Raw genomic sequence first — 14,411 nt, 5'->3', positions numbered from 1 at the left:
TGAAATTCGTCATGAGCTGATATAGGAGCTTGCAGGTCTGCGGATCAATGAAAAGATGTAGACATTAAACCTTTTTGCTTAAGAAAATGGCTTGAACACCCTCTCCACTAAGAGTTTGTTACACTGAGAGCTGGACACAAGCACTTTTCTACTGAACAGATACTGGTTTATTAGCAGGTACAAGTAAAAGTGATTGGTCCTGAGAACATTGTAGATGGTGACAGAACCTTAATCCTGGGCCTTATCTGGATCATCATACTTCGATTTCAGATTTCATCTATCAAACTTGATAAGGTAAAACTGTATCTTTGTCTTTCTGCTTGCGCAACTGAATTCATGTGGTTTTTCTTTTTCTCAAAGAGACAAAACAGTGACTTGGAGATAGAAAGAACATTCATGTTCTTCACTCTCTTCTACAGATTTTTTACATACTTTTGACTTCATGTAGAATTTCTCTGTCAGCAGTTCTGTCTTGATTTGAGTCCCATGATGCTGCTTTGCTCTTTCTCTGAAGAAGCACATGTTTTTTAAAATTATTTAACATATACTCTAAGAACATGAAAAACAAGATTCTATAAAGGTATTATGAAATCAAAGTCAATAATTTCTAAAAGTAGACCTGAATACATCATATTTTGTTTCTGAGTTCTATTTGACATCTAAGGAAGCAAATAAACTGAACTTTGCTTTCTGCCTGATTTCTACAGATATTACAGAAGAGAAATGTTTAAAAAATTTCAGCACTTGCATTTTACTGTATAGTTTCTGCATTCATTCAATTCACTTTTTTTTAATAGAAAAATTCTCTTTTCATGTTAAATTTTTCTACCTTTATGGCAGTTACAGTCTGCAAGTCATGACTTTGAGGGGATCTGTGAATTGAACAAAAGTAACAAAAAGTGATCTTTAGGAGCATAAGAATAAACCCACTGATACTACTTTCACATATTGTTGACACAGATTTTTCTTTTCTGCTCTCTTCACAGGAAGAATTTGGAGGCAGAGCTGATGTTCTATTTGCCAATGAAGCCTTATTACTCTGGTGTCAGCATAAAACTGCCAGTTATTCCAATGTGAGTGTGAAGGACTTCTCCAAAAGTTGGAGTGATGGGCTGGCCTTCAATGCACTCATACATGCTCACAGGTAAGATTTGATGGATCAGTTCAGGCAGAGTTGTTCACTGCTGTTTCTAGCTCTGACAGGAGTTGTTACAGGGTCTGAATTGCAAGTTTTTGTCAAGAAACGGTCAGATACTCTCTGCCCTTTCTCACTGAAGACTCTTCTTTCTTAAATGGATATTCTCTCTCTCCTTTTTTGAAGGAAGGACCAATAGGTCCTGCTTCATAGCAACTGTAGTTGGCTATAGCATTGAATTTCCAGGGCAATATCACATATCTGAACAACACTGCCCATTTGGTCTTAGCTCCTGAGACGTGTTCCCATTGCCCTTTTTCTAAAATAATTCTTTTATGCACTGGTTTTATTGAATGAACTTTGTGAGCATGTGTATCTTCTGGTTCAATTGTAATAGAGTAAGCAACTTCTCAGTCTCTTTCTTTCTCCCTTCTCTGTCCCTTTGAAAAACTGTGAAGAAAACAGCCAAAAGTTATTTTGGAGCTTTATTGAAGAGAAACCACCTCTGGTAACCTTGAACACTTCTTTGTCCTCAGCAGTTCTGCTGTTTCTTACACAGGATACCATAGTGGGATTATGGAGCTTTCCCAGCTGGGAGTCACCTCCCTTTTCACAAGTGTCTCTCTACTGGGCTTTGGTTTTCACCCACTGGGGAAGAGAAGTAAGGGCAGAGATTTGCTAGGAGTGGCAATTCTATTTCATAGAAGACAATTTTCTTCCTGCTGTGTAGGCAAGGGGCATGCTCTTGAATGAAGTTCAGGGTCAAAGGAATTTCAGTGTTAATGCCACATAACATTAGCAGTTATGTGACTATTAATTTGGTCTCATGAACAGTTTATGGTTTGTGATCTGAAAGGTCTTACTACAAATATAAATCTTTCTTCATCTCCATGCCCTCTTCTTCTCCTTGCCCAGGCCTGATCTTATCCACTATAGCTCACTGCGGCAGGACCAGCCGATTAAAAACCTGAACAATGCCTTCGATGTTGCTGAGAAAGAGTTTGGAATCAGCAAACTGCTTGATGCTGAGGATGTGGCAGTGCCCTATCCAGATGAGAGATCCATCATGACTTATGTGTCACTCTATTACCACTACTTCTCCAGACTGAAACAAGGCCAAACAATACAAAAGAGACTTAACAAAGTAAGTGCATTGCTCTCAATTATCTCACTTAAAATCAATCCTTTTTTGACCTCATAGTTTCTGTTTGAGAACTGATATGGTGCCAAGGCAGCTTGAGGCATGGAGATCTCAATAATATTGGGAGAAGATTAAGACTAGGTAAAACCAGACCTAGTCAAAAATCTCATTTAATAGGAATGATGATCCCTTATTCTATGGAGCTACACTGGATTTTGATTTCCTGTGAAAATCCTCATCATTTCTTTCTAACTCCTTAGGCAGAAAATGAAAAAAAGCCCAAACAAATGAAGCAAAATGAAAACAACTTAATACCACCACCACCACCAACAACAACAAATAAAACTGAATGATAGCTAAACTGGCTAATTTTACATTTTTTTAATTACATTTTTATTACTTTTTTATTAAATTTAGCTAAGTTAAGTTTTGTTTTTTCTGTTTCCACGTACACTTCACATAAAATCATAAGCTGTATTAAAAATTTCTTGTATCCCACTGATGGAAAACTAAAGGAATTTTGTAGTTGTTCCACCAAAGACCAGTTCCCTTGAGAGAATTTCTCAAGAACAAGAAACAAGAACAGAGAAATCTGTTCTTGTTTTGACAAAACTCCAAAAGAAATAGCCTGCAGAAAACCTGCACATCCAGGATGAGTCCTACATGAACATCTGGACTCGTAGGTCTGCCTGTGCAGTTGAGAGGGGGAATACATTGTTTAATGGGAGGCACAAAAATCCAGACTGAGGCTTCTCTGGTGGTGACAAGGTGAAAAGGTTTTGCAAAGCAGATTTTGGTCAGCTAAAAATCTGGTCTAGGGCAAAGATAGATGATTCTGTAACATGGCTCCCCACAGCACCAAGCCTGTTATGTGGAAGGATGCTCTTTGTCAGAGGACCCAATGTTAGGTAGTCCTGTAAGGAGCAGGGAGTTGGACTTGATGGTCCTTATGAATCCCTTCCAACTCGAAATACTCTAGGATTCTGTCTTGGAACAGCATGTTCTCCACAGCATTAGATGAGAGCAGGACTTGGAATGCTGTCAAAGTTTGGCATCAGTGAGGAGAGTGGGCAGTAGGCACAGCTCTTCACACGGGTCACAGGATTTTGGCGAGGAGACATTTTCTTTTGATAAACATGAAATAGTCCTTGAGTCCACAAGCATGTATTAGAGGAACTATAAGGAGCAAATAGGCCATAAATTTTGTATTATATGAATAAAGAGTTTGTTTACTCTGTCCTTTTTCAGTTGTCATTGTGCTCCACTGCTTTTTCCATTTTTTCATAGTTATATTTATTCTTTCTTTTCTCTCTCTCCTCTTCCCTGCATCTTTTTTCTCCCTTCGACTACTTCTCTATTTTTAGCCTGTCTCTAATATTGCATTCCTGTCTTCCTGCATTTCTGACACACACAAACACTCAGGAGGAGAAGGAAACAGATGTTAATCTCTTCATGTCCTTAGTCCCCTCAAATAGGCAGCCCTGAATTTACTAATAGGATTGGGAGGGAAGTCTGAATATGCCAAGGAAACCTTTGTGTTCAGACTAACTGTGTGACCAGGATGGCAGAGAGAAACAGCTTAGGGAGACAAATCTCCTTTCCCTCTTCCATCTGAGGTGACCATGCACTTATAGGATCTTTCAGCAAGAACTGGGTATGATGGCAGAAAATACAGAAGGGAGCCCTGATGTCATGGGCTTCTTTTCCTGCACTAAAGGTTGGTGCTATTTTACTCCTCTTACAAGACTGCAGCACTTAATCATTGCCAAGTGCACTTTCTGGTAGGCAGAAGCTGATGACCACTTGGAAGGACTGGGTCTTTTCTCAGTGCCATCTCCCTCACTAATCTGCCTGGCTGGGGCAGGCAAACTCAGCAGAATGACAGAGGCAGAACATTGTTCAATGCTGAACCTGACATTTGCAGGAGTAAAGATCTGCATCTTTAATAAGTTAGAGTGTGGAAAAAATACCATGAAATAAAAAGACAAAGATGGAAAAGAATGTAAAGCAGAAAGAAAGGATGATTTATTCTAACACCTTTTATTTCATTAGGGATTTAATTCTGGATGTTTGCTCTAGTATTTACCTGTACTTTAAGTGAAGGCAGATCAGGCCACAAATGAAACAGATAAATGTTTCAGTCTGTAAACAGACTTGAAAAGTTAGTATTGAATCAGAATTAACATCCTTACCAATGCTCTGTTTGGCCATGAAACATTTTCTAGTAATTTTTGTAAAGGAAAATTGTCCTAACACAAGAGATTGAGAAGGGGCTGTTTGACCATGGTCTGCAGTGTGCATGTGCAGGATCTTGTAAGATGATCTCCTAAGATCCTAAGTGGTGAAGCTAAGAGGGTGTAATTACGTATTAGGATAGAATTGTTTAGGGTTGAGGAATGAGACTGGGAAAAAAAAGTATGAGTTTTTTTTGATTGTGAAACCAAAAATGTGAATCATGCTGTTTACTCTCAAATGTTTTCTTAAATAAAAACTGAAATGAAATGTTAAATAATATTAATTTATCTGTGTTTTATAGAAGGCTGTTCTAGGATTTCACCTAGCCTCAGATGTGACAGCTATAACCACATCAGTATAAAGATGTGAAGACTGCTGAAGACGCTGCTTTCTGTTCACTCACCTTGCTTCATTCTGTTTCTTATGGGGCTTGTAACTTTATATCTTTATATTCCCACCACAGATTGTGTTCTTCCTGAAGGAGATAGATGACTTGAAGCTTCAGTATGAGCAAATGGTCTCTGACCTCCTGAAATGGATTAAACAGAAGGTGATGGAGCTGGATGACCGTCATTTCCCCAACTCTCTTCAGGAAATGTGGCTGCTCATGGCCAACTTTAAAACCTTCCGCACTGTGGAGAAACCCCCCAAATACCAAGAGAAGGGCATGATTGAAGCTCATCTCTTCAACATCAGGACCAAACAGAGAGCCAACAACCAACGGCCATACTTGCCTCCAGAGGGGAAGATGCTGCAGGATGTAGAAAAGCACTGGATCATCCTGGAAAAGTCAGAGCACAACCGGGGAAAAGCACTGCAAACAGAGATGCTGAGGCTAGAAAGGCTGGAACAGCTAGCCCAGAGGTTCCTGAAGAAGGCAGCCCTGCGTGAGTCCTACTTGGAAGACATGAGGAAAGTGATTGGCAAGCAGGACTTCTGGCCAGAAAGCGTGGACAGGATGGAGGCTGCCAGTAGGAAGCTGGAAGCCATTGTGGCGGATGTACTGCCCAGGAGGGAACGCTTTGCAGCCCTGGACGAGATGGCCACCGTTATCAGCCAAGAGAACTATCACGGCAAAGATCGAGTCTTGCTGAAGTGAGTGATGGCTGAGAGACTGTGTAGGAGCAGAGGTCAAAATTAGTTGAAATTCTGAGGTGTGGTGGAAGAAAACTAACTGTGACTCTTGTCTCTGCTCCTCGTGAGTAGAATTGTCAGGAATTTCTTCTGCCTGTTTCAGCAGATAAGGCAAACACTTCATCTTCTTCAAAATTCTATTTTTTTTCCTTTGATGATCAAAACGTCAGACCATTTAAGGGTGAAAAATACTTTTAAGATATTTTTGTTATATATGAAAATACCCACAAATTTCTACCAAATCTTCTATCTGCCATCAAAAAATGCTTAGAGAGATACTATTTTTTTTTTTTCACAAGTCGACACATTTTTATTTTGGTCTGCAGTCTGGGAAAATACAAATTGGTTAAGGCATGGTATTGTCAGATTTACTCAATTTTGGAGTGAATACTGAGAAATTATAAATACTCTGATTATCCCAGGTTATTATATAACCTGATTTGTGAGTATCTAAGAATGCCGTACAAATAACTTCTCTTGTGGTATTCTATTGCTTTTCTAAATTCAGACTAAATCAAGACCCTCTGTGAAAACCCAGAAAACCAGTTATAAAAGAGTAAATCGAACTATGAGATCAGGTTGTGACTTATGATATAGTTTATATTAATGTTTTATTTTAAGCAGCTGTTTAAAGAACATTTCTTTGCTTCCAGGCCTTTCTACAGTATCAAGCAAAAACACTGTAGAAAAAAAAAAAAGAAAAAAAAAAAGAAAAAAAAAAGAGGTGTTTTATGGACAATCTTAAAAATTATGTCTAAATTTTAAAAAGTCAATGACAGTTGATGTACTAGTCGAAATTCTTGTAATAACGTTTTTTTGACCTGTTTTATGTTCCTGGCCTGTCCTCTTACACTGATATCAAGAGTCGTGTGTGCTCATTTAGCCCCTCTAAAGCTGCAAGCACTGAGATTCCTCCAGTGCTGCCCAAAGGCTTTGGTGCAAACTGGTAATTTCTTTCTCTTCCTTTGTAGGCAAAAGAGCATTTCAAAGCAATGGCAGGATCTCCTGGATCAGCTGCAGAGACGAGAACAATCCCTGGGAACAATGCAGGAAATTCTGGGCCTCCTGAGGGACATAGATGCCATTACAGAGGAGCTGAAAGAGCTGCAGGTACTGAGCCCTCTCCAGCAGCATACAACTTGCGGTGCTGCCAGTGTGTCCCCCCATGTTCCAGGGACTGGCTGGTGCCAACAGGAGATAAGTCTGTCAGCTACAGAAAAAAACACTATTTTTACCTAGATGCCTAACTGAGCATTTCAGTTCATCATCACAGGTAACTACATGAGGAGAAAAAAAACCAGGCTTTGCTATAGGGGTTTTCCCTAATCAGAAAGCCTGTATTCTGCTACATGGAATGCACTGCAAGTTCAAGTTACATAGTAAAATAAAGATGGGAAATGATCTTCTAAATTTACAAGTTCAAAAGTAAAAGTGGAATAAAAACACCTCCTGTTTCCATTCCGTGTAATTCTTCTGAACTAGCTTCTGGAAATACCTGCAGTAATTTTACAGATGGGAATTAGTTCAGGCTTTCAGGTACACAAACTCATGAGAAAGGGAAGTTCCACTGTAAATGAACAGTGATTGCTTTTAGTAAGAATTTCCAGCTGTTACCAGAGTGTCAGAGCACAAAGTCTTCTTTTCAGCATGAGAAGTAACTGAGTTTATACTGATTTTGTAATGGAAGGAATTATATATTTGTCTTTTGCCTTTCTGAAGACAGAAAAATCCTTATGACTATAGGTTGTGCCCAAGCTCAAAGAGTCAGCATGCTATATGAAGTTGTAAATTTCTAATTAAAGATAAAAGCTATCTCTAAGTTATAAATATTTCTGTCCTAGTGTTGGTAGGCAAAGAACACAATTACTTTTACAATTACAGTTGTGTCATTGGAACAATGATAACCTGAGAATATGGGAAAAGATTAGTAAGGAAAGATAGTACCCTAGGATTAATAATTGTAAGCATTGACACAATTAGAAAGAATACAGACTGATAAACACTTCCCACCAACTGGTGAATTAAGTACTATAAAATACTTATTTTTGTTATTTAGATAGAAAGTAAGCTCCTCAAATAAAAAGAACATTCCAGTTAGAACATACCAAAAAATGGAATCTTGTGGAATTTTTCAAATACAGACTGAATCAATCTGCCTACAGATGGGTCTATAGCAAAGGGATATTTATTGCACCCACAAATTCTGAGACCTTGAGTGGTTAATCAGAAGAAATATCTTAGGTGCAAAATGAGATGCTTATTTGACGAGCCCATCACTTGCACTGCAACCAATAGAAAGTCTGGATTGTTGCCATTAGCTTGTGGAATTGACCAAAAAAAAAGCATAATTTCTCTAAATAGGCAGCTTTTTTGCTTTACCTAGCTGTCATTCTTGGACATTTAGAAGCTATAAGACATGACAAGAACCTTTCAACTGATTTATTTGAACTGAGCCCTAGATGCACTCTCTGAAAATGTCTTTTATTTCTTCTCATTTTGTAGGTGCTAGTGAATTCTCAGGACTGTGGGAAGCAGCTCCTGGAAGTAGTGGATTTGCTGCAGAATCACAACTTGGTTGACTCACAGATCTCTTCCTATGATGGCAGATTGACACACATCACCCAGAGGACAGCAGAAATCAGCAAGGACAGCACAGTTAGATCAGAACTGCTTTATGCAAAAGTTCAGATGCTTCATCAGCTGTACCAGAACCTCACAGCTCAGAGCAAGTCACGGTAGGCCTGTGCTTGTGGCTCTTTTCTTCCTGATTAGGATGCCCAACCCTAACTCTTTAATCAGAATTTTGCATTTGAAAAATTTTCATTTGAAAATTTTAATTTCTCCATTCATAAAGACATAACAAAAGAACTCAAGTGTCTTGATTGCAATTGACTGAAAGGATCATTCACTTCCCTAGATGAAGAATAGCTTCATTCTCAGCATTTATTATAACTTCCTTTATGAGAAGTCTGAAGAGCAAATGGTTATTGCCTCATCTGGAAAAAGAACGAAATGTAATTTTTTTCTTTTGTCTTATTCCATGAATAAATTAATATATGACAAAGAGGAGCTAAAAATATTCAAGTTTTGGATTTTTAAATTTTTCTTTAATTAATCTACCATTGTCTTCATGGAATCCTAATTTTGACTGTCACACACCGTTTATTTCCTTGGTTCAGTAAATCTCAGTTGGAAGAGACTTTGAAGCTTTTTGAATTCTTCCGTGACTGCAAAGAGGAAGAATCATGGATCTCTGAGAAGTGGAAGCTGGCAAGAATGACAACACTGGGGAAAGATGTCAGCCAGATCACAGCCTCTATTCAGAAGAACAAGGTATCTTACTTTGCTGCTGGTTCCTTGTCTTTGTATTAAAGCAAGATTTCACAACGTCACTATCGTCCAGTTCAGTCAGTGCAGCACTTAGAAGAATGCTGTCAAACTAATCCTTATCTCAAGTGTCATGCCAGGAGTTCAGAATTAAAAAAAAATGTATAGATTAGGCATTTTCTCCCAAAGAGGGGAAGGGTAAAGAAAGAATGTGCTTCATACTGGACTAGAAGACACTGGGCTCCATATTAGCTAACATTTGATGGGAAAAAAAATGTTGCTAGTTTCTGTTTTTTCTCACCTTCTTTTCGTGGGTAAGAGAGATGAGGGTAGAGACAGAGGTGGTGAAAAGTTAAGGCTTGGGGCTCTTGGAAAAGTAATGCATGACAGTAGCAGAGAGCAGGAGCCACTCTTCTCTCCTGGGTGGTGGGGAGTGAGCTGTGCTGACACGTTTCCTGTCTTTGTGCTAGGCTCTTGAAGCAGAGTGCAATTCACACAGGGCCATAAGTGCAGATGTGATGAGGAGGGGCTGGGAGCTCAGCCAAAAGAACCCCATGCGCCAGGACGACATTCTGAGACAGACAGACAACCTCCAGAAGCTGTGGCAGCAGCTCCAAGATGAGGTGGCTGATCGCAAGAGCCGCCTGCAGGCAGCAGCCCTCATCAAACAGGTGAGAGGATTCTGCTGGGGTGTGTGATATGTGGGATGTGGATGTGGCTCAGTTCTGCCCCACGCCCCCATGGAAAAGACAACAGTGGCAGGAAAGATGTCATCTGTTGGTGTTCAAAAAGATCTCAGGCAGTGAAGTCTCAATCCTCCTGCAAGCCAGACACACAGGAGATTTGAGCAGCTGGGAGATGCTCTGAAGGTAAAAATGCTAATAGAAATAACTCACATGCTAGTGCGAATGATGAGTCTTTTTAGATGGTGGATCAGATAGTTGTGTGACATATTTTAAAAAATGAAAAAATAAATTCCAAAGACCACCAACAAAAGAAGTGTGTTGTAAGACTTAGATTGACCATGAACTTCACAAATATTGCAAAGTGTTTGACACTTCCATTCTGACCTATGATTTTACTCCCACAAACATTCACACATCTGCAAATAAAGAATTTGTATAAAAGCAACATTCTTAAGTCGTATCACATATCTCAGGTATTCTTAGTCTTCCTTTCTTAAGGTTTTGCTCAGTCTGTTGTTTCCATGAAATGTTTGAATAAAACTGAACAGTTTTTTCCTTAAGTCTAAATTCTCTTTCCTCTCTATTACGTTTGACACCATTATGGTGTTTTAGTTTTTAGTTTATTCCTCATTACTATAGGTATTATTTTTTTTCTGTTGTACCTTTATTCTATGTCTCAAAACTTTTGTTTACCCTTCTACAACCATAACCAGGCAATTGCAAATTCTGGAAAATGTAAACTTCTGTTGTAGACCAAGTTCATTGCTTGTTCCTTAAACATTTAGAAAATATCCATTGGTATTACATAGTGATGCCTACCAACATCATGCCTTGTGGGTTCATTTTATTGCTGCTGTTATGCACCATGAAGTTTTAGCTAGTTAGGAGTTTTTAAACAGCTACATAGGCAATCCTTGAATCTCTTTACTCACTGTAATTCTGTGAATTAGCTGTGGGCATGAAATACATCAGTAAGGTCATTGAAGGTCTAGAGTTACCTTCACAACACCTGGAAGTAACCTTATAGCCACAGACCTAATGGAATTTCTCCTTATCCATAATTTTACAAAGAGGAAGGAGCTGGATATGATACTTCCAGGATGAATCCAAGTGTTTTCCTCCCTGTGTTCCTTCAGTACTTTGCTGACATCGATGAAGCAAATTCGTGGCTGCGAGAGAGGCAGCCCCTTCTCGCCAGCGAGGACTATGGCAAAGACGAATCAAGTGCTGAAGCGCTGTTGCATCGTCACTTGCGCCTGGAGGAGGAGATTGCAGCCTATTCCTCTGAGATGAGGCGCCTCAAAGAGCAGGCTGTCATTGCAGCACAGCAGGCTCCAGCTGCAGTAAGTAGAGGAGGTGTTGTGTCATGTTGTGTTGAAGAATGTAAGTGAAGTGCTTTTTCAATCATTTGGTTTTTATTTATTTTGCCAAAATGGTATATTGAAAATTAAGTTTTTAATTAGAATGGGGCAAATTTTCAGGTGAAAAAGAAGTTCCTTTTCTGCTTGTAGCACACCCAGTTAGTATTTTTTGAAGTGCTAGAAATACTCTCATCCATGATAGTTCCCTCTACTGGTCCTCACAAATACATTCTCACTCTTTATTCTCATAAAATTATTCATTTCAATAATCGTTAAAAAGAAGATATTTAATCAAAACATGCTTAAAAATTCTTCTAAGGTAGTGAAGAACTATCCCACAATACCAGGAGCAATTCATACTATCCCTTATTTTTAAGACAAATGAGATGAAGTCAACCTCTGCAGATTCCCCTCTTTTTCACTGACTAGAAAGGGAACTTTTGACCTGAGATCAGCTTGTTTAATGAAAGAATTCAGGGGAGATAAATTGATGAACGACACATTTCATAGCTTGCTTCTTTAGACGTCTATATTCACTCAATATTTAGCCCAATAAATTTGAGAGCAATGGGCATCGCTTGTGGTCTTTCCTTTACCTCATCAATGTTAATTTTTATTAGAAAAATATTTTATTACTTTGCTATGAAATGTGAAAAAGCACGTGGCAAGATGATGTTGATGGACAAATAGAAGTATTGATTCTCTAGGGTACTCACAGATTTTGAAACTGGAAGTGTTCATGTACTAAAACATCACAAAGAGAAACATGATCACAGTCAGTTGTCTTCTTTTGTTGGCACGTCTGAAAATAAAAAAGCTCCTCCAACCAAATAACTTTGATTTGAGCAGAAAATGAGAATTTTTACTGAATCAATAAAGTTTAAAATGAACTGGATTAGACTTCTTCTTTAAGCAAAACCAAAAGGTTCTTCAGGTTTTTTTAATTTAATTTTAATTAATTTTTTAAGAATAAAACAGTGGAAACAGTTCCCAAAAACTACTGGAAGTTTTTGGTTTAAAGGGCCAGAATGCTGTGATTTGAACTAGCAAGTCCAAATTTTCAATCCAAGTGAAATTTTTAACCAAATCACAAATTTTCATCCATTGATTTTGTTAATTTTTTCTTAACAGATGACAAAGAGAGAAACCCCAAGTGACTTCAACCAAAAGACAGCTAGGCTACTATTCAGCAGAACCTGGGCAACATCTGAAAGTGCATCCACTGGAACCTCAAGTCTGGATGATCATTTTCTTCCAGAGAATATCTGGAAGACCCAAGAAGAAATAGATTCACTTTATGAACATCTACAGAGCATGGCTGAGGTATAATATCCCCTTCTGCTGTGCAGTTCATGAAAAAGTCCAAACCAGTGAAAACTGAAATTAAGTGCTTTGTTGGCTTCTGCTTTTCAGTTTAATAATGTGCCTCAATCCTGTTAATTCCTGTAGGACTTCGAGCCTTGAGATTATCATTGAAATTTTATATCAAAACAGAATTTATGTTGGCAAATTTCCCATTTACATTCTAGTATTTTTGGTCCGTGGAGAGCAGATTCTTTTGCATAATCCCTTTTTATTCCCCCTTAATGCTCGTTTGTTGGAGCTCCTAAATCACCAGGGTATCTTGCCAGACACCAGAAAAAATAAACTGTAACCTGCATTTTGTTAATATGCTGCTCTTCACTCACACCTGCTCTAATCATGCCCTAAAGACACACACAAACATATTGTATGTGCCTTTTACATATTGTAGGGACCACTGTCTTATGTCTTCAGCAAGCAGCAGCAAATAATGTAATTTCTCTTTCCTTGCCTCCTTTGGGCTCAATTCTCTGTGGATACAACTTTTCTCTAGTCTCTCAGCCTCCTTTGGGCTGAATTCTTCTGGGATCCTCCCTCGTGGGGAGTTCCACTTATCTCAGTCTTTATGACTCGAAGAAAACTCCCGAGCTCATTAGAATCTTGTTTCTCGTGTTTATTGAAGGATCCTTACAAAACTTAACAGGTCTCTCCAGGCTGGTTACAAGGTTAATCTTTGCAATTTGGCACATTTCTTTCTTCTGATGGTACAAACAAGGCCTTGTGGCACACTTCATGTCTGATACACAAAATGGCCCCGAACTACGCAGTTCTTTTATCTTTATACCTATTTTTATCTAATTAACAATAGACACGTATATTATTTTTCTTAATGACCCAATGACCCATCACCTCTGTGATGCACTGGGGCATTTTCTATCCAATCACTAACTATTACCCAAAAACCTCTAGGAGAAGAACATGAAGAAGAAAGAAGAAAGACAAGAGACAACAGTCTAAATCCTCCATCTTGTCTCCTGTTCTCTAAATTACTTTTTCACTCAGTGATTTAAGAAATTTTCTAATCTACACACCTACACTTTTAGCTTTTTTCATCTAACTTTATCATTTGTTTTCATGTATCACCATGAAAACATGCTCATGAATTTCATATTATATGAAATTCAGTGTTTTCTTGAATCTTAGAACTAAAAATTAAAAACAAGGGCACACAGTCTGTATCTCAGACTCCAACAAATAACACAGCAGTCTTCCTTACTGTCCAGAGGCTAAGCACTCTCCAAATGATTCTCTTATGCTTTTTTACTGCTGCTCTGGGAAGAAGTATTGTGATCTCAAAATTTCATGGTCAGTTCTCTTTCAGCAGTGTCTGGGAAAACTACTAAGCTACCACCTGTGTATTGTAGCTTAAATTGAAGAATATTTTTTCTGTTGCTTCAAATGGTAAGGAGTTATTACAACAATAGTTAAGTCTTCATCTCTTTTACAGAACAGAAAAAAGGCTCTGGAGGAGATGATTGGATATTATCGCTTCTGTAGCTCTTGTGAAGAATTTCAGTCATGGATGAGAGATAAAGAGAACATTTTCCGCACTCTTCAACCTCAAGCAGACAATGTGGAGGTCATGCAGCAGAAATATCAGGTACCCCTTTTTCCTCTTCACAGATGACACCTTTTAAATCAATTTTATCTTAAGAGAAATGATAAAGTTGAGAAATTATGTTTTGAGAGCCTTTTCATTAATTTCAACTTAGAGATTCATGCGTAGACCAGATATTTCTTATGTACAGACTATGCCAAAGTTACTGAAGCTGATGTGACTCGGTCCCTTTATCTTCCCGTGAGGACAGGTATCCTGTACGAATATCATGGTACAAAAAGATTAATTCTGTGGTTTGTCTTACATCACTTTAAAAAAGTACCAAAATATGAAAAAATCCATCTGAGCATTTGCATCCCAGTGGAGTGGGGCATACGTGCACAGATGTAGTGTGCACACCAGGGAGGTCAGGGGGCTGCAGGGGAGTTGTGTGCACAGGTGTGCATGGAGTCAGCAGGCAGGCAAGGGGAGA

At 38.6% G+C, this 14,411-nt stretch overlaps 1 protein-coding gene across 1 annotated transcript in view; it reads left to right on the top strand.

Annotated features, from left to right (window-relative positions):
- Nucleotides 1-14,411, top strand: part of SPTBN5 (spectrin beta, non-erythrocytic 5) — a 95,767-nt gene that overhangs the window by 5,784 nt on the left and 75,572 nt on the right. Inside the window, exons 4-14 of the mRNA XM_058861014.1 lie at nt 178-294; nt 987-1,144; nt 2,051-2,279; nt 4,975-5,606; nt 6,617-6,755; nt 8,148-8,380; nt 8,825-8,978; nt 9,443-9,643; nt 10,795-11,001; nt 12,151-12,342; nt 13,829-13,981. Coding sequence (XP_058716997.1) covers nt 178-294; nt 987-1,144; nt 2,051-2,279; nt 4,975-5,606; nt 6,617-6,755; nt 8,148-8,380; nt 8,825-8,978; nt 9,443-9,643; nt 10,795-11,001; nt 12,151-12,342; nt 13,829-13,981 — 2,415 coding nt within the window. The remainder of the gene's footprint in view (nt 1-177; nt 295-986; nt 1,145-2,050; nt 2,280-4,974; nt 5,607-6,616; nt 6,756-8,147; nt 8,381-8,824; nt 8,979-9,442; nt 9,644-10,794; nt 11,002-12,150; nt 12,343-13,828; nt 13,982-14,411) is intronic.

The sequence above is a fragment of the Poecile atricapillus genome, chromosome 1 (assembly GCF_030490865.1).
Source record: "Poecile atricapillus isolate bPoeAtr1 chromosome 1, bPoeAtr1.hap1, whole genome shotgun sequence".
NCBI lineage: Eukaryota > Metazoa > Chordata > Aves > Passeriformes > Paridae > Poecile > Poecile atricapillus.
This window is presented reverse-complemented; position numbering and strand designations above follow the sequence as displayed.